Source organism: Nyctibius grandis, chromosome 4 (genome assembly GCF_013368605.1).
Source record: "Nyctibius grandis isolate bNycGra1 chromosome 4, bNycGra1.pri, whole genome shotgun sequence".
Lineage (NCBI taxonomy): Eukaryota > Metazoa > Chordata > Aves > Nyctibiiformes > Nyctibiidae > Nyctibius > Nyctibius grandis.
The window spans coordinates 9,922,214-9,946,415 of record NC_090661.1 but is presented as its reverse complement, the minus strand read 5'-3'; the positions used below and the strand labels follow the sequence as shown (position 1 = coordinate 9,946,415).

General features: G+C 37.9%; 1 protein-coding gene across 6 annotated transcripts in view; it reads right to left on the bottom strand.

Moving 5' to 3' along the window:
- PPFIBP2 (PPFIA binding protein 2) overlaps nucleotides 1-24,202 on the bottom strand; it is a 109,225-nt gene that overhangs the window by 41,580 nt on the left and 43,443 nt on the right. For 5 of the 6 annotated variants that reach the window (XR_011048103.1, XM_068399902.1, XM_068399905.1 and 2 more), the window contains exons 4-5: nucleotides 10,656-10,745; nucleotides 6,284-6,397 (exon numbers count right to left, since the gene is read on the bottom strand). Coding sequence is in view for 4 of the 6 variants with exons in the window: in XM_068399902.1 (XP_068256003.1) it covers nucleotides 6,284-6,397; nucleotides 10,656-10,745 (204 nt within the window). In the remaining 2 variants the exon portion in view is untranslated. Of the gene's footprint in view, nucleotides 1-252; nucleotides 294-6,283; nucleotides 6,398-10,655; nucleotides 10,746-24,202 lie in introns of those variants that run through there. The other variant, XM_068399906.1, reaches the window with a different exon arrangement.

Below are 24,202 nucleotides of genomic sequence, written 5' to 3'. Positions count from 1 at the left end.
ATTTTAGGCTGTCAGCTGCAAGCACAGAAAATTCCAGGATATTCAGCTCTCCACAAAGCAGAAAAAACAATCATGCCATACACTGATTGAGAAACCATCAGTGAGATTTTAGTGAAGTGGTAGGAAAAAACCCCCAAAGATCCCATTTTGCACTTGTGCGCTGTACAAAATACAACACTCAAAAAACTTCATACTTTTCACCCTTATTAAAACAGTGGAGAGAGAAACAGACCGACCGACCAAGCTACCTACCTGGTAAGTAAAATTCAGGAAGAACCACTGCTAATGAGGACTGCACTTTTCAAGTGCTGTGTGTCAGCTGTGGTAGAAACAAGATATTTGCTTAGCTGAAAACACAGCTGAGAGCAATGTACATGTGTAATCACCATGAAATAGTGCAAGTCAGTAGCAGAGAGTGAATTACAGCCCTCCAATTCATCATTTGCCCATTATATAGTTAAGCAATGGAAAGGACAGAACTTCCCAATGCACTGCCAATTTGAACAGCCCTTTGCATACGCCTGACGAGCAGATTCGTGCCTATGTAATGCTCACCTGTATAGATGAGCTGCACAACCTGAGAGCACGCTCTGAAAACCTTACACCTCACAACCAGAGCAGCACAGAGCATGCTTCAAAATCTTAAACACTAAGCCAGCTGCTGGCAAGAAGTTACTGCATGCTATAAACAAGTGCTGAAATTCATCTAAGATCAGATAACTCAGGCAATTGAAAGTTGAAGGAATGATCCTTGCCAGCCAGCAAAGTTCCTGAGAAGCAAACAGACACATACCAGATTTACACTCTGCAACCACGATAGGATTCTGTCTCCCTTGAGTATAAGACAAGTGTAAAACCAGAACAGGTACACACTAAACTGCACTGGATTCAAGTCCCTACTCTCATACAGCTCCTCCCTGCATTCTTTTAATCCACTGGTTTTTAAAAAAGTCTCCACTGTGCCTCACTAAGGGCACTGTCTGGCACCCTTTCCCCTGCTCCTTGCACCCAGGCAGAAGTTGGCCATAAACTGACATGAGAAACAGAAATTCACTCCTGTTTGCATTCAAGCATTTCAGTTTCTATGTGTATCTTTAAGGCAGAAAGAATCCTAAAGCCAAGTGCTTTGTACTTTGCAAGAGAATTTACTTGATAGAAGACACAATCACATTTATGCAATGCAACCAGCTGCTAAGAGTCCCCTGGATTGCTTCTTGCAATCATGTGTCAGAAGTAAGATGGAAAGCGGAAACACATAGTCAAACCACATCTAGGATTTGGTCCAGGTCAGGTACAGGAAAGACACTGCCACACAGACCAGCATTTGGACTGGCAAAGCAAACTGTACGCTGTTATACTTTATGCCACAGAGCTTCAATGGGAACTAGCATCTGTTAAATAAATGCACCACTGGAATAGCAGAGAGGTAACTAACTATTCCTACTCACGACAATTACCATTAACAAACGCACTTAAAAGAACTGTGGAGGTGAAATCTGTATGTGCAGAAAATTCACTTTTCAAACTGACTTAACACAGCTGTCAAGATCGACAGCGTAGATTCGATAGCACCAGTGTTTACATTATGCATGGCTGATACTTTCTGTTATGGGACAATTTAGGCTACTTTATAGAGCAAAAATTACTTTGCTTTCCCATTCTGGTCTACATTTATTAGCCCCAAGGCTAACACAGCAGATGTTCAAGACCCTCTCTTCTCTTAAAAAAAAATTTCTTTCTTAAAATTGACTGGAAGAAAGTACTTAGAACAAGACACATACACATCATTCTTCTCTAAAATTTGCTGTAATTTTACATTTTAAAGCAGCTGATATACTGGAAATGGACTGTCACAGCATAAATTGTTTTCATAGGATAATTCTAGGAGGTTTTTTTTTTTATTTCAAGACATTCATTACAATGTGCTAAGGAGCAAGGCAGGTAACTGTTCACACAGGCTGGCATTTCCATATTCTTTACACATTTGATGGCAAGACAGAGGTACCACTGGAAGGCAATTCAGCGAGACCAAACTGGTGTCTTGCTCCCAAGTCACACTCCAGAAAATATTCTCTTAACATTTACTATGAAGGATGACCAGGGAAATGTGTTTCTTGGCCCAAACCGGAACCTAAGGACTAACCTATGGAACCTAACTATACTTAAGGACTGATTTAAAGTTTTGCTATTGACTTTCATGAGTTTTCAGAAGACCTACTTTGTTTTAAAGAAAGAAAATGCAAACACCTTCAAGGTGAAAAATGCTTTTTCTTGATTAGAGTCTGTAGTGAAACAAGTATCCTTACAAAAGCAAAATGTTGAGTTTGACACCATAAGCCTCACATCTCATGAAAACATACATGCATTATTTGTAACTGCACAGCAGGGCATCTCTGCATCCATTACACAGGATTCTCTTGTTTCTCAAATGCTGCTGAGCCATATTTTCTTTGGCCGTGGCTTCAGAAACAGCTAGGTCAACTGCACGTCTCACCATTGCCCTTATGCCATGCCTTGACCTTCCTGTGAGCTGTTTCAACTCACTAACCCAGCAGAAAAACATCCCCTTCTTTTTAAACCCTAAGTTAGTTTTCTCCCAGTCACTGAGGAAAAAGTCTGATGAGTGTTAAGAGTCAGTATAAAACAAGTTGCAGAAGCACATGGTCAGGAACAGGTAGAAGGATGAAAGGAGAATGAGGCCTTCTCTTTTTTGTAGCAGTAACCTCTAAATTGGCTCAACTCATGTCTTGAAAGTTCACATTTTGACTAGGGGATATTGCACCGTCCTCTCAGAGTGATGAAGAATCACTATTTTCTGCAAAGACGCAGCAGCGTCTGTTGCTACTGTTCCACGTTCAAGATGTCTACCCTAAATGCTGAACAGCCATTTTATGTAATTTGTTTGATGTTTATTTTAGCTGTTGTTTCAGAAGTGTTTCCATGATCACTTTGTAGCAGGGTTCAAAACAACTGTGCATAAATCATAAGCCAGACGGACTTTAGCCAGTAACCCCACCCTGACAAAGTGGACAAGTCTCTGCTAGCATAGATTCAGCAAAAGCTATTTTGCAGGGTAGCATTACGTACCCTTTCTGTTGTGGAACTACCAGATATCGTCATTAAATTATCTTAACAAAGTGTATGATTTTTGTTTTTATTGTAGCATTTGGGCACGGAATTAATTAAGAGTCACTTTTCTTATAGTCCCCAAAATAAAAAGTCATGGCTTGTCCTGGACTCAGGTAGATGGTTTCCCAGATAAGTAAATAATACGCTTATCCATACTGCAGTTAGCTTAGTTCTACTAATATACATTAAAGATTTTTCAAGCTAGGGCAATTATCTTTATAGTTCCATTTTCCATTTAGAGGAAGCAGTCAACTTAAATTCCCAAAGGTAAAAATCAGTGGAGTTCAATGTATTGTAAATAAGCAAGCAGGACCATGAAATAAAATTGGATTTACATGCACCTCAGGAAGATAATAGAAGTCTTTCTGAAAAGGAAGAATATTTATATAGGTACATAGATGATTTTTTCTTATTAGAAATAAGTTTACTGTAACAATAAATAAATACTGTCTTGAAAGACCCACTAAATAGTTTTGACTGGAAAAACTCAGTGACAACACTAGTATCTTTCATCTCTTTGCTAAGCATCACGAGCACTTGTACAGGACACTTGTACAGGTCACAGGCAGCTGCTGGCTGAGAAGATCTGAACCCAACTCTCCCCAAAACCTGACTGATCCATCAGTCTACTGAAGTCCCTGAGGCCAGATACTCACTCTACTTTTGACAAATTAACTGCGACGAGGCCTATTGGCCACATATCTTACATGAACGTCCTAATCATCACATTATCAGGTCATTTTCTTCTCTCCAAATCTCAACTCATTCCCTGGAGAGGGTAATCTTTTCAACAAGATGAACTGAGAAAAGAACCTTCAAAATAAAGTATAAACAAATAGGGCTCTCTGCGGAGCCATAATAAATGTATAATTTCTCCGACTGTTGAGATTGAGAGATCTAACTTGAGTTTCTCATATCTCACTATCTACAGTGGGGATGTAATCCATGTGAGAAAGACACAACTACCATTCCCTCATCATCCTCTAGTATTTCACTTCATTTGCTCTTCTTACTGTTCACAAAACTAAAACATTAATTAACTCAACATATTTTTTCTCATTCCAGTGAGAAAATAAATTTTAAATATCTCAGTTCCACACTGAATTTATTATTTAATTTTGGTTCAGCTAGTGAAAGCACATCACTCACACTAAAATTCAAGTACTAAGCTTACGTGTTTGTGTACGTGTCTGTCTCTGTGCAAAGTTCAAATGGCCAAACTCATAGGATTAAAATGAAGCACAAATCTTTACCAAGCTGTGGCCTAAACAATTCTTCCTCTTTAAAAAAAAAAAAACCCAAACTCAAGCTATCATATATGCTGTAAGCATGAGAAATCAGTCACTTAGAAATTTAGCAATCAACAAGCAAGCTTGTCAGTATTTCTGTAAGTTATGTTCAAATGCAAGATCTCAAAATGATGATACAACACAATCAACAAATTTGAGCTTATTGCTATTTAACATGTGTACAGGAAAGAAAATAAATTTGAAATTACTCCCATTTGGCAACAATTACAGCTGCTCAAAGTGACCTCAACATTTAGGTTTAAGGTTTATATTAAACACATTTTGAGATTCTCTGAGTTCCTTAGCTTTAGTAAAGACTTTTGTAGTTTATCACTCTAGGATCAGCTTTGTAAGCAATTTGTGCATGTGCCTAATGCCAGATGGGTAGATTCAAATGTTTTCACTGAAATAGCAATGTACATACATTATTATGTTCTATTTCAGATGCCTCAGTGTTCTGTTAAATCATGCTTTAAATTCAGTTTCCTCAGAAGACTATCAGAAAATTTTAAGTCAGAGAAACAATAAACAGTTTTAGCAAAAGTCACAGAACAACTATCTAGTTTTAGATTGAAACAGGAAGCTTCCACACTCTATTGTGAATGCCTTCTTGAAGTTTGAAAGCAGATTTTCATAACTTAAACAGTTACTGTTCTTTGAATTTCACTTCAGATCTCACTGGAAAACTAAATGCACTCGCTATTTGCGTTTTTTTTTTAAAAAGTCCCCTCATTTAAGTATGAGAATAAAACTTTTCCTAGCTAGAAGCATTTTGGGCTGCAAAAGTTGTGCGAGATCAAGTTTTTTTTAGAGAAGCTTGGAGAATTTTAGCTTTAAAAGGCTTAGGATACAAGTTTATCTTATAGAAACTGCTACTGTTTACATACATATGTACATGGATCCTTATAACAGTAAAATACATTTATATAGATTAACACAACTATAATTTAAGGTTATGTATAGTTCATAGAAAGGCTTGTATAATTCATATAGACTAAAATAGTAAATTTATAACACAACAGTTTGGGTGGAGACACGAAGTAAGTTCATCAAGAACAGTATCTATCCTGCAAATTTCTGGCACGTAGATTTTGAGGGTTATTTACAGTTGCAAATCTATTTTTGATATCTGTGTACTGTATTACCAGTGGATGATCTGCATTAGTAATAACAGAAAATTGCACTGGGAAAGTTGTTTCGCATCAACAGACCTGCCAGCTCTGCAGTAACACATGAAATGTAAGGTATTTAATTCATCATTTGTTCTGCTCCCTCAACATAGAACATGAAAGAGCAAAAATTAAATCACATAGCCTGAAACTGTCAACTGAAATAAAGAAAAATATGTCTTGATATACTAATTTTTTTTCAAAAATAAGGGAATGTTCCGAAATTAAGCAAAAATGGTTACAGAACCAAACTTGGTACAGTAATTCATTTCAATTTACTACCTGTTCAGCTTCAAAGCCATACAAAACCAGAAGACAAGTTAAATAAAACTTCTTAATTCTGTAACTTCTACATATATTAGATACATTTAACCTGTCTAACCAGTTACTCAACCATGTCCAAATTTAGTTAGTCAGCACAGTACAAATAAGAAACAATAGTTTCATTTTACATGCTGCCACGTACAGTATTATGCAACCAGCCAGTAAAACGTTTCTGCAACAGGAAAACAAAGAAACATTTATGGAGGGGGGGAAGAAAAGTACAAAGCAGCAAGAGAACAATAAAAGAGGCTTTTTTTCCCCCCATTTTATCTTGTTGCCAAATGCACTCACACATGCAGACAAGCTGACCATGTATGTTTACCCCTCTGTTAGAGAAGATTATGCAAGAAGCTTTCCAATACAGATTTTTACCTGTTGAAGCATTTCTTCTGTAGCATTCAGTTTCAACTGATGCCCCTCAAGACAAATTTCTAAGTCCCGTATTTTCTCTCCTTGAGCTTCCACCTGGTCTGTAAGAACACTCACCTGTAATTGGAGAAGAGAAGCACAATGCTACTGAACTGACTGTAAATAAGTTTCAATTACCTTATACAATTAACATCCAAATGCACATTTTAACAGCAAGTTCTCTTTTAAAGACCTCAGTGTTTTAATATTCTTGTGCACTGCAACAACCTGCTCTGTCAAGACAGACAATTTTTCAGTCTTACCTATATTTTGCTTCAACCCCGCCCTCTGTTCCCCCCTCCCCCTCCTGATTATTTTGTTTTAATATAAAAAAGAAAGAGCATTTCTAAAAGAGATGGAAGACTACCTATAGGTAGCCTGAGTCAGTTCATGCAAAAGTCTGAAAAATTAGAAAGCACCAAACAAGAACACAGGGTACTAAAAATATTTGAAGTGGTTTTGGAGCATGCACTGCCATTTCAGGTTCTGTTGGCATTTCACTGCCTAGAACAGATAAACAATAAAACTGTTCATTCGGAAACCAACCAATTACTTTACTTCTTACAAGAACAGAAAAACAGCTTACCTATCAATAAAGCGTTCTGAAGTTATAAAGAATGCAATGAGTAAAAGGCATGTTTTAGCAGCAGCAAAGTTCTATTCCAAGAAAAATTCCCAGGCTTTGCAAGCCAAAACATGAAAGCAAAAGAAGTGAGATACAGACAATGAATCCCAGGAAAAGAAACAATAAGCAATACTGGTAAAGAACTGTGGGAATGGTGGTGCAGACCAGTGAGTGTGTCATAAGAAAAGCCCAGCAGCCTAACTCAAAGCTTGCAAAGCTGAAAAAACTACGCTCAGGATAACATTAGAAAGACGTGAAAAACCCCCCAAGTGTTAATTCCTATGTTAAGCAGCATATACACTCTGTATATTCGTTTTTACTACTTATTTATGCAAAAGTCTTGATTATACTAGAAAAATATTATCTCAAACAAAAAAACAACCTTAGGTGCTTGAACTTCAGTTTGAATGAAATGCGTTAACAGCAACTTATCTATGTTCTCACATCCAACCCTGCAACACCTTTATTTAAAGGGGGAAACAAAGAAAAAGAAGAACAGCATGTGGAAGGGAAACCTTTTAAGATGTCCCACTATGCAGCATTTCTAAAACCCAATCAATGAACAACTGACTTCACTTCAGGGAAGCTGCAGAGGGAGTGACTGGGTGATGTGGTTTTGTTTTACCTGCAAACATGCCTGGGAAAGGAACATAGAAAAATTAAAAAAAAAAAAAAAAGAGGACTTTTATTTTTATGCCTTTAAAGTAGTTGGCTGTAGGGTTGAGTACGGATGAATGCAGGATGAGAGATGATAGGAAGGAGTGGGTGGAGGCAGATGGCAGTGGGACACATCCAAGCTGGGGCAGGGGGAGAACTCCCCGCAAGGAAGTCTGTTGCTTATCTACTTTTTTGTTTTGCTCCTATTAAATAAGTGGTGGCACACAAAAAAACCTCTGTGAGGTCAAAAAGCAAGAAGAAACAAACTGAATCCTCTCCTTCAGGCTGATGCAGGTTCCAGAGAAAGAAAACAAGCTCTGCTTGACGGGTTGGGTTTGGTTTTAACTAGCATTGTATCCTGTAAGGAAAACTCTGTACGTTAGATGTGACCTGCAAAGGAATTTAGTAAAACCTTAGCAGCTTTAGAAGCATGCGTTGGATGTTCCAGTAGTTAGGCTGAGAGGCACATTAGACACTTTGAGCTCATATTTTCCTCTCTGTTCAGGATCACATCTGCCAGACTCTTCAGGGAATCAGTAGGCTGCTCACAGAACATAACCCCAGCCTATGCTACGCTGCCAAGTCCATCTTGCCTTAGCAATGCAATACCCACAAGAGTCAGTGAGGCATATTGAACAATTAGTTAAAAATCAAGTGGTATAAGGGTTTAAAACATCTCTGTGGAAAAAAAAAGAAACAAGCACCCAAACACCAAAACAAACACCTAAAGAAGTACATTAGCTCCTATACACAGACACTGAGCTATAAGTTATCCCAGGTGCTGCAGGATTTCCAGCCTCCACTACAGACTGAACAGTGGAAGCAGGTTTCAAGGTGCAGTATTTGACACAGTCTTGGGGGACAGAGATAGTGGGCACTACCTGCACCCGCTACAAGGCGCCTTGTACTGCTTCTTCTGCAGCAAGTCTGATGTAAAACTGGAGTGCTCCCAGGCTCATATTCCCTACAGATTACAGCTACAGACCACAGTCACTGGCACAATGCAACATGAGCTGCAGAACAGAGGTGCTGTGTTTCCCATCGCTTTCTCATCCTTCATGCCAATGGCCACACCCAGGAGGCAGGTTTGTACCAGCAGACTCCCTCAGGCCAGTGTAACCTCAGCATGGGGCTCGCCTGTGTTCCTCATACTCAACTGCCTATATAGAATATGCAGAACTGGTGTAAAACAGGTTCTAACCCCAGCTCCATCTTGGCACCTTTTTGTTGTTGTTGATGTTCATCTACCAGACTGAGGTTTTCATCTATCTTATTTGCCTGTGGTTTTTAGAGTTCTACTGCAATACTGGGATAGGAAAATGCATAAGTATTGACTAAGCCTCTTGATTTGATGGGGGTGTGATGGGGGTAAAAGGCAAGAGAGACAATTTCTACATCTGTTTTTACTACACTTCTTTTGAGAAGAACTCTAGGCAGGTCCCCAATCATGTCATGAAACCCCTTCTTTGCGAGTCTGTCTGGCTGTGTTCTATGGGTGCCTATTATGGTGGATGAAGAAATAGTTACTAAAAATCAGCAGGAGAAAGACAGGAAAAGTACATACTGAGCAGTAGCCTGGAACAGTCTTCAGGGACTTACAAGCGCTGGAGACTAGTGGTCCTGTTAAATCCACAAAACCTTTGAACACCAAAATTCTGCCAAATCTGTACAAGCCCACCAGCATGCATGACCATCAACAACAGCTTGTATAGTGTGAACCACATCCAAGATGACAATGGCTGCTACAGGCAGACAAAGATTACAGGACTATACACACATGTGATGAAACAAAGGAGGCCCTCAGGGCCAAAGCCACAGGTGCATCAATACAACCCTCTGCTTCTGAGTAAAAAGCTGGGTTTGGCCTCCTAATTGTTGCTCCAATTATGAATTGCTCATGTGTGCAAGTGAACTGTGTGAGAAGTAAGTGTACTGTGTGAAAAGTTGTTTGCTATTATTAGTAGAATCAAGATGTTACAGTTAATAACCACTTGATTAATAAAAGGTGTTCTAATAAATATCAGTTGTGATGTTGTTTCCCCTGACCTGACTCCCTCTCAGAAAAAAAAGGGATTTTGCAGCACACACTTAAATTCCAACTAGAAGTTTCTTTTTCATTCAGGATTTTTTTTCCCTAAATATGGTAATAGCAATTTTAGTTTAACAGTAATGAAAAAATCCAACCAAGCCTAAGCTTATGTCTCACAAACCATTTATTGTTTATTTAACAACTGCAGCGAGAATTCGGCTCAGTAAATTAACACAAGGGTGAACAGAACATACAAGCTAAAACATGCTTACAGAAACTAGTAACTGAAAGTAGGGAGAACACCTACCCAGTGTAGTTAAGTTTTGTTTGATATAAATATATATGCTTATAATATGCTTTTGTAAGCGTAAAGAGAAAGGATATGCGAAGAACATTTAAAAAATCTCCGGCTTCAGTTTTAAAGTAATGTACAGTTTAGTAATAGTGAAAATATCTAGAAAGAATAATTAAGTTTTTTTATTTGAAGTTGTACAACATGTGTTTTTTCTCCAGGAAGAAAAATTACATGGGACAGGGGATCTGTTTGAATAAGGCTTGGTAAACTGAGAAAGAGGAAACCTGGAAGGGCTGAGGCATGCATTTTACTGTGAAATTTTCTTTTCCCCCCCTTTACCTCCCCCTTAAGCAGTTCTATGTACCTGCCAGTCTTCCAGTTACTTAAAAATGGTGGCATGCAGAACCTAGAAAAATCATCTGGTACAACCTAGCAAACCTAGAATGAGAGCCACTACCACAGCATTGTCTTAGGACTCCACAGCATTATTTTTAAGTAGTTTTTTTTTCCTTTGTCATTCTTCTCCCTCTTACTGCTGTTACTCCTCTCTCCTTTAGTAAGTTACTCCACTATGAAACCAGATGGATAATACAAATTATAAATTAATTCCTGATTAAATATCAGTTACATTTGGTGACTGCTAACATTTGTTTAACAGAAAATACTCTGTCACTTCAGCTTTTACTCACTGAATATTGACCACATAGACAATGTTCTCTTTAAGACATACCTGCAGTATGAGCGACTCTTTATCACCTTCTAATCGTGCCAATCTTTCTTGGTAAGTTTCATTATTAGATGAATGATGATTCACCTGTGACTGGGGGGAAAAAGTGCTATGAGAATTTTTGCAGTTAATATTAAAATTTCAAGCAACAGTTAAAAAAATTATATATATTGAGTGGTTGTTGTAATACAAAAACAATGCAAAATATGTCTACAGACCAAAACTGTTTATTTCATATGTATTAAACCTTTTATATATAGCTTTTTTTTAGCTGGATATTGAATACTTTATAATTTCCAGCAATCAAGAATGGTACAGGAATAGATTTGATATTTTCTAACAAATTATCATTTCATTGGGAAATGCCATCTTATCAGGACAAAAAACATTTATTTGAAATATCTGGTCTCAACAGTCTTTTGCCAAAGTCAAGGAATCTTGGCGTTTATTTTTAAATGGCAAAAACTGACATATATATTATACTATTCCTAGAAATTACTGAAAGAAAAGTATGAATTTTTTGTTAGCAATTAACAAATTATTTAAATTACCAAATTCTTATCAGGAACTACTCTAGCTACATAATCACTTATGGATTTCTAAATGGCTCTAAGGAGCAAGACCTTCTAAAACATGGCCTGTTCCTAACTATTATGTCCCATTTCCCATGAATGTTAATATTCCAGAGAGCAACACCATAATAAAAAAAAAAAAATCTGCAGATCTATTTTAAAAAGTTTAGAAGAGTCCCATAGCTTCATCCTGCACACTACAACATTGTGTAACTGTGGGAATAGAGCTGTTTGCTTAAAACATTGAAAGTTAACATGAGCCCTTAGTGGTTCATTTTCCAGCTCCATTGCAGGCAATGCATTTCTGCCAAGGAATAAAACACTTCAGCTGGCTTTTCAGCTAACACAAGAATCCAACTTCACTAAGTTCCCTTCAACTACACGAGTCTGCAGCTGACTACTCATTTATAGTTACTTGTACAATGGCACCAATATAATTATAATCCTCACCCACAACTGTCCTTTCTTTTTCAACTGGGATTTTTTTTTTTTTTAATATTAAATATATTCACTGCTTCTTTATCTCCACTGAGGTCTACAGGCCCAAATGTAAAACAGATAATGAAAATAAACATGGTGCTAATTAATGCAAATCAAGAAATCAAATACTTATCCAACCAAAAGACACTTTTCAAGCCATAAAGTAAGGAACTAGATGTAAGTGTGGCATGTGTATAAGCTGAGCTGTGAGGAACTGAGCACCCTTGTTTCTGATAATTTTGAAAGGAATTGAGAGAATCACAGACACCAAACAAACAGGACTGAACAAACTGTGTTTACTCATTTTTTCTGCTTAAATGTATAACCTTGCACTAGTCTATACTGAATTGCATCCTATTATTTATACTGTTTTCCTGTGTGTCAGGCTCTTCTTATCTTTTAATCACGCCCTTTGCATGGCTGCAAGGCTCCTAACTAGAATAACCTATAAATTCACTAAGCTTGGTCCTTATTCCCTGGTTTAGAGAGTCAACAAGAACATGGAAGAACAGAATGTGCAGAACCGTACTCCACACCTCACTTACCAGCATTCCTTGTCAAAAGAATATGTTAACTCTACTCAGAATATACTTTTCTCAGTAACTTTTGACTAGTTTATAGCAGGTACAACTAAGACTGAAGATCTCACAGCAGTGGCTCTAAACACGCACATGTGAGTGCATAACGTATACACAAACTGAAGTCTCAGACAAATTAACAAGTTTTACAGTGGCACCAGTAGGGAGCTGGCCCACTGTGTGCTTACATAATGCCCTTAAAGGAATGGTGACTTCACTCCCTATTCTTCTCCTAACTAGCTTTAATTTTTTAGAATTTCTGTGTCCTAACATCTCTCTCCATCTTTTCTAACATCTCAATATAATTTTTTCAAGGCTCTCCTTTTATTAACAAATACCACTCGCCCCCCCCCCCAAAACCCCCCACTGTGTTTATAAAACATACATCTTCAGTTTGACTTAGGCCCTTTGTATTAAAAGTTGGTCAGTCAATCAGTCCGTATGGTCTTAAAAGTTCATTCCTTATTAACTTTTGTAGTATTATAATGAACATAAGGAATCCCCGTAAGTAAACAACATTCATTTCTGTATGTCTGCCTAGATAACCCTCAGTCATACTGCCAGCCATTCTGCCTGGGTTGTTACTCCACTTAGAGAGCAAAGGCTGATACTGTACTTTAGAATCCTAAATCTTTAGCCTTGGCAGCTATGTTTACATGAGGGTTAAAACTCCATTACATACCATTAAATGAGTTTTTCTCAATAGGGAGCCCACAGGCCTTCCCCAGTACGTCTCTGGCGGCTCACACAGAGTGGGAGGGGAGACTTCCCTGCACCTAGGACATCACGTATTCAGGGAAGAACAGCACACTACTAGGCAGGAAAAGATTCTCTTAATGACAAAACTTAGTGAGGAAGACTGCCTAGTCAAGCAGATTTTGCACCCTTTCTCCGGCTGTCATTTGCTATTTTCCTAGGCTAGATTTAAGAAATACACCTGTAACCACTTGTGTAACCACTCCGCCCTGGCCTTACAGGCACAGGGAGTTAAATCACTGCCAACACACTTTTACATAACCGATCTGTCATGAATGCAAAAGAGTTCAATATTTTACATAATCAGCAATTAAAGATTAGTTCAACATCACATCACAAATAAGATATTTTAATACACTCACATTTAGAAAATGTATAGTCTCCGATGATGTCTGCTGCACTGAGTGACTATGAAATATCCTCTGCTGGAAGTCCAATACTCAATACCCATGTAAAACCTACTGAATCACACCCACAGGAATAGAAAATGGGGAAGAAAAAAAATCAACCCTGCCAACAGGTCAGCCAGAGAGTGCTCAGATAAATACAGGCAAGTACAGTAGACAGAAAATGACCTGCTAAATAAAAGTGGCTGATTGACACATGGCAGTTGTTTAAGACTTGTGAGATCTTTGTGGCATGCATAAAGACAAGATAAAACAATGTAACATGAACCAAGGCCATCTGTGGTGATGGCTGGAGTGCATTCTGCAGTTGTGCAAATCAGTACTCAGAGGAAACTGAGCAAGTATAGTTAGATACCACACGTACCAGCAGCAACTGAACATAGGACCTGTAACACTTGAGTCATAAGACTACAGACCACTGAAGCTGGTGTAAGAGCTCACAAACAATAAACACTAGACTTGTGTAACCACATGACCAAAAGGCTGAATCACCAAGGTATTCGACAAAGATGTTATTTCAGAAGATGTAGCCTTAAAGATCAAAAATCATTACCTGGGCTCCACAAATTACAAGCTAAATATTTTAATTATATTTCTTGTAATAAAAGAATGAGAGAAATTGAATAAAACATGTTAAAAAGTTTATGATAACACACGATAACAAAGCAGAAGAAAAGATATGCCAAGGCAAGGTGGTTGAAACTACCTTGATGGTAGTACCACTGCAGATGGAAGTCAAGTGTATACCATAAATACTTTGCCTAAGTGAGCTGCAAAGCAATTTCTTGAAGCATCTGTATTATAGCCTCGATAGAGATTTTGGATATAGTTCAATGCCCATCACATTGCATCAGATATTAACATAAAATATTTCCTTAAACAATTAAAAAACAACTGTTTTTCCCGGTTCTAGGGCGGAAAAAAAAAAAAAAGGCTTTTGCATTCCATCACTGGCTTCAGCTGCTTCTTCATCTTTATTTTCCAAATCTCTCTCTGGAATATGCTCTTTACTCTAACTCAGACATTATATTGGTAGCTGCAGGAAAATTTACTATCTTAAGTATCACTTACATGATCAAGTCATTACAGAGTCCTTTTCCAAGAAAAAGGCTTAAATATTCCTCCAGAATATATGACACAAAAAAATCAGACTTCAGAGTATGACTCAACAGCTTTAATTTAAAATGGGGATAATCAGCAAAAATATAAAAGGGTATGGTAAGAAAGGGAAGAAATGTTTGATTGTCTCAGCTACCTTCATTTTCAGCAGCCTTCTCAGAGCCTGGTGAGCATGGAACGTTATGTTTTCTTGCGTGTTATTTTAATAGGAAACAATACTGAACACAGAACACAGCTTATTGTCAGAACAGAATGACAACCATTGTACAGCACTTCTGTATAGGTGTTCTGTTCCGAAGCTTCTGTAACAGAACTTCTAGCTGAATCTTGACAGGCTGTGAGAGCAGACCCCTTAAAGCAAGCAGATATGCAAAATAATGAACTTAAATACAGGACAATTCTCCTAATGGTTGCTCTTAGAACTTAGAACTAGCTTAAAGAATCTCCAACACAGCTAATTTTAAAACAAAAAATACCAACTTCTGAAGCTGATCAGCAAACTGTTGCACAGAAATTTGTCACTAATACCATGGGTCTCATATTGAGCTGTGGAGGGGGGAGGAGCTGGGAAAAGAAACCTGGCAGTCAGTCAGAGTGGTGATTTGTAAGCTTTTTCAACAAGTCACTCGCCTCTTTTAGAAGACAGTTTATGTCATAACCCTCCTCTCTTCTTGTTCAGTCACATGAATCATCTTCAGTTCCACTGATAATTGAATAAGATGCCTGTGGCAACTATAATACTTGCATTAATGGGGAAGATTAGGGACATGCTTGACGTATTGTCTTTTGTTGCAGTGTAGAAGCTGAAAACAAGTATAGCCAGCAGAGTTCAACCAGTCAGTTTTCCCACGAACTACTAGCAGCACAGAGACCGTAGTACTATATTTCAATACAAAAAATTGTAAACTATAGACTTTTCCCAGCCTATCTGGAGTTGATAATATTTAGAAGAGTACAGACTTTCCACCTCTTTATTACTCCTTTGGATCAGCAGAACTGATGTTATGAGTCACAGTAGTTGCTATTGCACAGTGATGAGTGAGTAGCCTACCCAGTAAATATTTTTATTTTGGCATCTGACTATGTATGTAACACAAATTTAATCTCTTGGCATGTTAGCACTACCTCAGATACACACCCATCTGAATATATGTACATTCACTCAGTGTACTTGAGGAGGAGAAGGCTGGAACATGATTTCTGGATCTGTAATTCTTGCCTTTCATGTGAAGGCAATTAATAAAGCAACAACAGGATCTTCTATTTGCTGTTGTTCCTTGTTGGTTAAGTGAAAGTGGCAGACACTTTGAAAAAGCTAACAGTATACAGTCCAAAATTAAGTAAAGACAGAGCTAGGAAAATTTCTGTAGTCCTTAAAATAGAATTTTGACCAAATATTTATATTTTGTTTGGATAATTTTTCCTAATACTAATACCTATTTTCTCCTCCAGACAGTTACATTACTTAAAGGAAGACATCCTTACAGAAGCCCTAAGATTCACCTTCAATATCATGAACTTAATGGCTACAGCATGGGTTTGATGGCTCCACCTCTTGCTAGTACAGGTTACGAATAGCATCCAGAAGAACGGAAACAAAAGCGTAAGACTAATGTATACCTATCTCAGGTCAGCCATCAGCTCTGTGCTGCAGGCACTTCAAAACATAAGTCTAAAGCAAGCTACAAGAGTCATCACACGCCTCCGCTTCACATGAAGGCATCTCTCTTTCAAATAAGACATCTTACCACTGTACAAAGTTTTCCAGAGGCAAGAGACTTTCCATTTTGCTATACTCCATCCACTGCAGTTCAAATAGCTGAGTTACTTTACAACGCCTTTAGAGAGCCCATAATACTGTTTGTAGTAAACATTAGCATTTATGTTTGTGATGCTTGTTAATGATTTGTGGTTATGGCTACGTGCCAAAATATAGGTTGTGCCATTTTTATCGGAATGGTGTGTTCCAGTTAAGGCCAGATGGAAAGATAAGAATAAAGCAACAGAACAACAGATGAAGTCGTATGTGAATGCTCTAACCCAAATCCCTTGGGAAACCCAAAGAAAGTTTGCTAAAGATGAGACACTTTCAGCTTCAGGTAGTGGGGAGTGTCTCAGGTTCCTTAGCTTGCAACAGAAACTTTTAACAGTGCCAGATTTATGCTTAGGCCCTGTAAAAGAACCCAACATCAGTTATCTGCAAAATGCTTCCCACAAACTGCCCACCAACTACTTTATGAGAACGATGCTGCTGCCTTAGCTGTAATGTTAAAAGTGCACTGTATATACACAAGAACTTTTCCACATCCTTCTAGAAACAGACTGCCGAGAGACACACCTCCCTTAATTCCTGTGACCTCCTTAGCCGGGCTTTGTGTCTTACTAACAAGGCATCCTTGCCTATCTGCATTGTTGCAAACCCTTAATAACACTGCATGAAATTGGGGCAGTACTATGTGCCTATGTCAGATATCAGTCAGCTTCTCAGCCAGAATAAGCTAACTGGGACAGTTCTGAAATCAAAGTATGCCATGCCATGAAGTATAGTACAGCTGCATCCATTGCAGAGTTTTGTCCTTCTGATATTAGGTAAGATATTATCAGAGCAATTTCCTTCTCTTGTGAGAAATACTACTGCAGACTAATATTTTTTTATCACTAGCAAAAGGCAGAAAAAAGTAAAATGAAGAAAAAACAGTAAACAAAGGAAAATACATGAACTGTGCCTCATATTCGACTAAGACAAGGCTAACTGGTTTTTGGCTCTGTCCATCTGCTCTTACATTTTGCTGCCCACTCTGTCCATACCTATGGCTGTTCTTGGCACGGCACTTTTCACTGGTCATTTTAACATCAAGAAAGTCCAATGGAAAGAGCTGAAGCATGGTGACACTTTATTTCAATTTCATCTAAACATTGCTTTGTCCCTGTTGCATGATGCCACTATACACGTTCTGTTACAAGACTACTGCTTAAAACCAGATCCTTTATTCTAAGCATCTGAAAAATAGCAGTTGTATCACTCATTTTGCCTGCCTGGATCTCGTGATTTTTGTATTTGTTTGCTGCTCTAACCCAGTCCAAGCCGCAGATACCACGCAAATCTAGCTTAGCCAATCCACTGCAACATCAAAACTGATCCTGGTCTCTGAAGTGATTTCTGCTAATGATGAAATTGGAGCCAGCTTTGGCATACTTCACCAAGGGTTTATGGAAGTCTGTTGCAGTAACTCTCTGTTAAGTGCCATTTGCTGCTTTGGAGGGTGCTCTCATACTTTCATTATCAGCCAAAGAGCAACACTTTATGATTGCAGGGCCTGAAATCTTTATATGCTATCACAATCAGTGCCAGACATGTGACATTAGGATTCTCGAACATGAGAATTAAATAAGCAACTTAGACTGTTTCAACTTTTTTAAAAAATCACTTGTGAAAGGAATTTGGGAGCAGTCTGCTTAAGTTCTCCTGGGAACACTGCAAGATCATTTTCAGTTCTCTTCTCTTCCCCCACATGTGCTCACCCCCTTAAAGAGCTTGCAAGGAAAAGCAGCAGTATTGATATTCTCCTGTGTGTACCCTACATAAAAGGAATTACATGCAACCACAGCAATAGCATTATTAATCTCTGTAAAAGCCTGTGCTACATTGGAACACAGTCTTCTTTCTGAACATACTACTTGAAAATCACCCTGAAGACACCCTGTGTTAACCCCTCCAAATCTGTGAACATTTCGGTGTGAGACTTTCTTCACTGAAGAAAGTGATCCCTTTCTTGATCTCCTTCTCATTATGTTATTGTCCTCAGTGTATCCTGAATGCCACATGACCTGAAAACAGCGCACCTCAGCCTTTTGTTAGCAAACCTATCTTTTTAGAAATGAAATTTAAACCAGGAAGCAGGGGTGGCAGACATACCGTATTCAAAACGTAATTTAAATAACAAATACGTGATCCCAAAAAACTCTAGAGAGTTATTTAGCTTTAACTGCACAGAGCACAGGTTAAACTAATAGTATAATGTTACCAGCTGCTACTTCCTGTTGTCTCCTTCACTACTCCACTCGCTCTCCATTTAATCTCCTCCCCATCCACACTCCAGAAATGTAAGTTTCCAGAACCTGACATAAATATTTTGTAAATTAACTTCAAGATTCTCATGCTTTTAGTAAAGACTGACATTATATGATGAATATTTTATATTCATTCAAGAAACTACCCAACTTAAAAGTTCCTAATCACATTTCACGTATTTACCTACATTTTATGTTTACAGCTAGTAAAAAAATAGAGTGCATGTGCACGTGTATGTTTATAATCCAGTGCCATACAGAAGCACTAACATAAATGGCGTGCATAGAATTTGCAAGAAAAGTACACACAGGTTAAAAATAGATTTTAAAAGTATAACAAGAGGATGTTAATTAAATTAATATTGTAATTAAAAACGCAGTATACTGTGAAGGATCTACTCACATTCCATTCATGGATTTTTCAAACACTGAAACATGAATACTTAGAACCTTAAAAAACCTAAGAGCTGACAAAAACAAAGTGATTTTTCCAAGGTGACGAGAAAACTGCACAAACCTACTTTTTTCTTTTATAAGAAGACAAAAACAATCTCATGCAGGTAATTGATGTTCAGACAGTTCATCACAAATTTCAGATTTTAATAGCACTGTCTTTTTAAAAAGCATAATTTTATCAAAATAACATGCACAGGAAAAAAAAAAGTACCACCATTTTTATCCAAAACAAAGGCATCCTAAAAGATCTCATACAGTTACCCCAATGAAGAATTAAGTGAAGAAGTAGTGAAAATAATTTTTTGTTTTAAAGCACAACACGGTAAACAACATTCTCCTTTTTTTGCCATACATTCCCATGCAGGATTTGCTTTGTTGCATTACAATCTCAGGAAAGCACGAGCACTTGCTAGGATCTATTGCCATTTGTTCGAAGTTTGATCCTAGAGTTTCAGTTTTAAAGACAAAGACAGCTGATTCTCTCCCCCCCTCCCTAAGCCTCCTCCTCCTACACGAAGAAACATCTTTAATTCATTTCGCATGAAGAAACTCACAATATTTTATGTCTAAGGCACTCAACACGTTTCCTTTTGCAAAGCTGAGAACTCGGACTAAGATTTGCTAAAGAGTATTTACAAAGAGAAAACAAAGCCCAGGAAATCACTTACCCTCTTTAGCCAGGTGAAGTGCTTGTAAATATCAATCTCACCATCCATGCTTTGGGCCCATCTCAGCAGTCACATTCCCAGGGTTAAAGGAAACTTTTGGAAGCAAGCACACTGCTTTGTTCTACAGGATATAGCTGTGACTTCTTCCCCTTTCAACCCTCAACTTCTAAAATCTTGAATGCGTTTTCACATTTTAAGCTAAATCTCCCGCCTCTTATCCTAAATGCTTCTCACAGATGTATATATAACACACAACTGTATAAACTTCAGACTCTCCCCCAAACATCTGGTTTATTTAAACAGCAGATCGGTTAGCAACAAGAACAATGTAACTCCAAAAACTTCAAAAATAACTTGCTAAATGGTCTTTAAAAAAGGATCTTTCAAGAACAGCATAAATCTGCAGAAACTGTTCCCTTTTAACGTTGAATAACAAGCTAAAAATTATTAAGCTGTCACTGAGAAACTATTTTCAAGTAATGTCTTCTCTGGCTTTCTGTTTCAAGAGTGGCTGGAACTCATTACCAAGGACCCCCTATTTCCTGTCTCTGTTTTACTCCCTGTTTATCGTAACACTACCCAGCTTTCTCAGTTTATTTCAGGCTCAGACTAAACCTAAAAATAAGTTCTGCTCTTTGAATTACTTGTCTGTCTTCTCAAAAAAACATTATAAAAGGGGAGGAATTTGAGGACGATCCTGTGGATAAGTTAATTATCCCATAAATACTGCTATTGCCAAAGAGGCAATTTTCCATCTTAACAACACATGATGATACCCTTCTAAGATGTTTGTCTGCTCCTGCTGAAGCTGAAGTGGCAACTTTTCAAACTTGCAACACCAAGATAAACGCATATGCAAAGCAATGCTCTCGCAAGAAGGGGCATTTAAAAGTGCTGCCTGTTACTGCGGTGTCCTCTAGTGCCTCCACGCAGTAGTTATGATTAAGTTCTAATTTTTCCCAATAAACTCCAGTTTCCAATGTTGTATCTCCCATCAGTTAAAAGTGGTTTTGGCCTTAAACTGGGCAACTGATTCTTCTGCACACAAGGACAACTGCTTGGGCAATGCCTATTAAGGCCAAAACACAGCTGTCTCCATGGGATTATTTTTGTAATTATCTCAGAACATTTACTTATCTCCCCATTTTCTTCAGTTTCTGCAGCCAAACTCACTCCTGCATTTAAGGCGAAGTAAAACAGCAATTTGGAAGAGCCAGTGTCAAAGTTGCCCATCATACTAATGATATAGACAAAGAACTCAAAAGTCTGAAGCTGTACAATGCCCTGAAAAGCAATTCTTACAGGGACCTGCCTTTCTTTGCCACCTATCCACATTCCAAACTGTGGAAGTCAGGTACATGAAGGAGTTTCTGCAAGGGATGTGGGATTTTATTATTTTAACCATTTTTGATCCTTTTGACCTGACAGATCTCTTTTTAGAATTTTCCATGACACAAAGGGGGAAGGATATAAACCTAGACTTCCAGCTTTCTTCACGTATTTACTACCTGTTGGTACTTAGAGTCATGTGACAAGAAAAATATGAAAGGTTTTTAAAAAGTCAGTGCTACAAGCCTTCTAAAGGTACTAGGATACCTAAAATCACCACTAAATGTGACAAGATAAAAGAACTGTCAATTTCCAAAAGTGAACCATGCCACAAGACAGATGAAGAGGACTTGGGTTGCTCTGTACATAGAACATACTTACTTCTACGCTGGTTGTAGAAGTTTTTATGCTATCTTAAAGTTGATGAGAGCAGCTGTTCCTTGAATAGCTCACACCATCTGGCAAAAGCCTTAGTACATCGTCAATGGTCCATTTTTTCTTTTAAAATCATTAAAATTAAGATGCACTTAATATAGTACACTTCTCTATTCATGACAGCCTCCGTCATGGCTGACAAACTGAAGACCGAATAGGGGTTCTCTTGATATTAAAACATGAACTCCCTACAGCTTAAGGCATTTTTTTCCCCAGAAAACTAGTTATCTAATTATGGAGAACAGCAAATACATCAAACTTTATCTCAAAGCACTGCATATCCCATAGCACTACCACCATGGAGCTTCGAGTTCCATATTTCATCAATTTCAAAACACAGGCTCTAAGACTCTCATTTCAGGCTTCCTTAAGGAAGGGGGAAACATACATCTCTTAAAACATTCCACTACACATCATCTCTTAATGATTTTGTTTTTCATTTAAAAAAACTACAGGAAAACTGTATTACTCCACTTATTAGTGCCTCAGTGTAGTGCCTGCAGCTAGCTGAGTATCCATTTCTCCTCTTAAAAGTATTGAAAACATACCTTATTTCTGCCTTGTCATTTGTCCTGGATTTCATGCAAAGGCCTCTTGATTCTGTTACAGTCATTCTTCCTGATTAAAAGGTAAATGTGTCTGAATTTCCTGCATCTTATCTGCCACGAATGTTGACAACGTACATTCCAGACAGTCACATGTTCACTTTTAGCCTGTCACCTGCATGCTGAACTTTATATCCTGCTTGAGCTTTGGCCTGAAAAAGTTTCAGACACCAACTGAATGCAAATCAATTGCCCCAGATTTGCTTAAAATACTTTGCTGCTTCACTGAAAAAGCAGGTTAGTTTCTCTGGGCAGTGTGAAAATAAGGAAAATATGTTGCAATCTGGGGATTGCTTCATCAGGTTACCACTGCTTTGTTGGTTTTTTTTTTTGGTTTTGTTTTTTGTTTGTTTGTTTGTTTTGTGTTTTTTTGTTATTTTTAGGAAATCCATGTCTGTGTGTAGTTCTTCACCGAGCAGTAACTTCTAGTTCAATGGAGAATTAAAAAACAAACAAAAATCCCCCACTATCACTGCAGTACCACCACCTTCAAGTGCTACCCATGGAGAGAAAATGATCTAGCTATTACTCCCTTCCCCCACCAAATTGTTTATTTTCTCCAGTGCCGTCTCCAAAAACAACTGAAAACACACATTACGGCAATATAAATGCAATGTAAGGCACTAAAATGTTTTAAATTAACAAAGTTTATACACCCCACAAGCTGCATGAAACCCATTAGGATTTATTTGCCGATTCTGTACTTTCATAGAACACTGCTGACTACTGCCCCTGTTGACAGAACTAAAAACTCCATTTGCAGAACACCAAAGGTGCTCGCCACACGAACGTCTGCTGATACACATAACCCATAACAACACTCTGCTAAGCAATCCGTTACTTTATTAGTCAGAATGTCAAATATTTCAAACGAGATTTTAAATCTGTTTCAAGTAGTAAACAGACACGCTCTAACAGCTTTGAAGCTGAAAGTAATGGAACGCTCTAAACCATCAGTTACACTTCTCACGTCCCTTCATTCTAGACCTATGAAGAGGCAAGAAAACATCCACAAATCCTCTTAGAACTGTGGGAGAAGGGCAATCTGTCTGTCTGGTGTATTCCCTCTTCTCCTACCAACACCGGAGCTGAGGAAACACAGAGTTGTTTGCTTTTCCACCACTGTCCCTCTTTCTCCCACCCAGCTGAGGCCCTGTGAACATTACAAAATTGTATTTGTTACTGTTATTTTAGCAATTTTACTTTTTATTCAGTTAAATTTGTGGTAAAACAATTTTTTGTGATTTTTCAGAGCAACAGAAATGCAAACTGTCAATAGCTTTCTTGTATTGGCACTGCATTGCCTGGGAGGTTAGACGGCAAAGGGATAGGAAGCAAAGCAGAAGTTCTTCAGCCTCCATCAGGTCCAGGTCCCTGGAGCATATCACCTCTCTTTTTAGCAATAACTTTTAGATCATTTTGGTTTCAAAACCCATCAGCCTCTGAAAACACCAGAAGAACATACCAACTACGTGTCTTCCCAGCGTCATCAGGAGAGTCTGATGTATGCACATGCAACAAAAATTTACTCATTCCCAATAATTAGTATCAACTTTTCCTACATCCATTACTCTGTGCTCTTCCCAGTCCTAGTGTTTGGGCTGCTTTGGAAACAAAGAGATTAGATTTTAAAAGGGAGAAATTTCCTCAGTGTGCCAATTCACACACCTGTCATTCACATGCTGCAGAAAAATGCAAGAGCTTCAGAGGAAAGAAGAAAAAGGAAAGAAGAAAAAGGAAAGAAGAAAAAGGAAAGAAGAAAAAGGAAAGAAGAAAAAGGAAAGAAGAAAAAGGAAAGAAGAAAAAGGAAAGAAGAAAAAGGAAAGAAGAAAAAGGAAAGAAGAAAAAGGAAAGAAGAAAAAGGAAAGAAGAAAAAGGAAAGAAGAAAAAGGAAAGAAGAAAAAGGAAAGAAGAAAAAGGAAAGAAAGAGAGTATGAGAATACGCCTGCACAGGAATACTTACGTAAAAAGAAATTCAGGCCATTTGTGCAAAAGACAATGGAGTAAGAAATCCTTTTTACATGCTGAGGAATGGCTTGAGAAATCTAGATGAAGCATTTCCACCAAGATAATT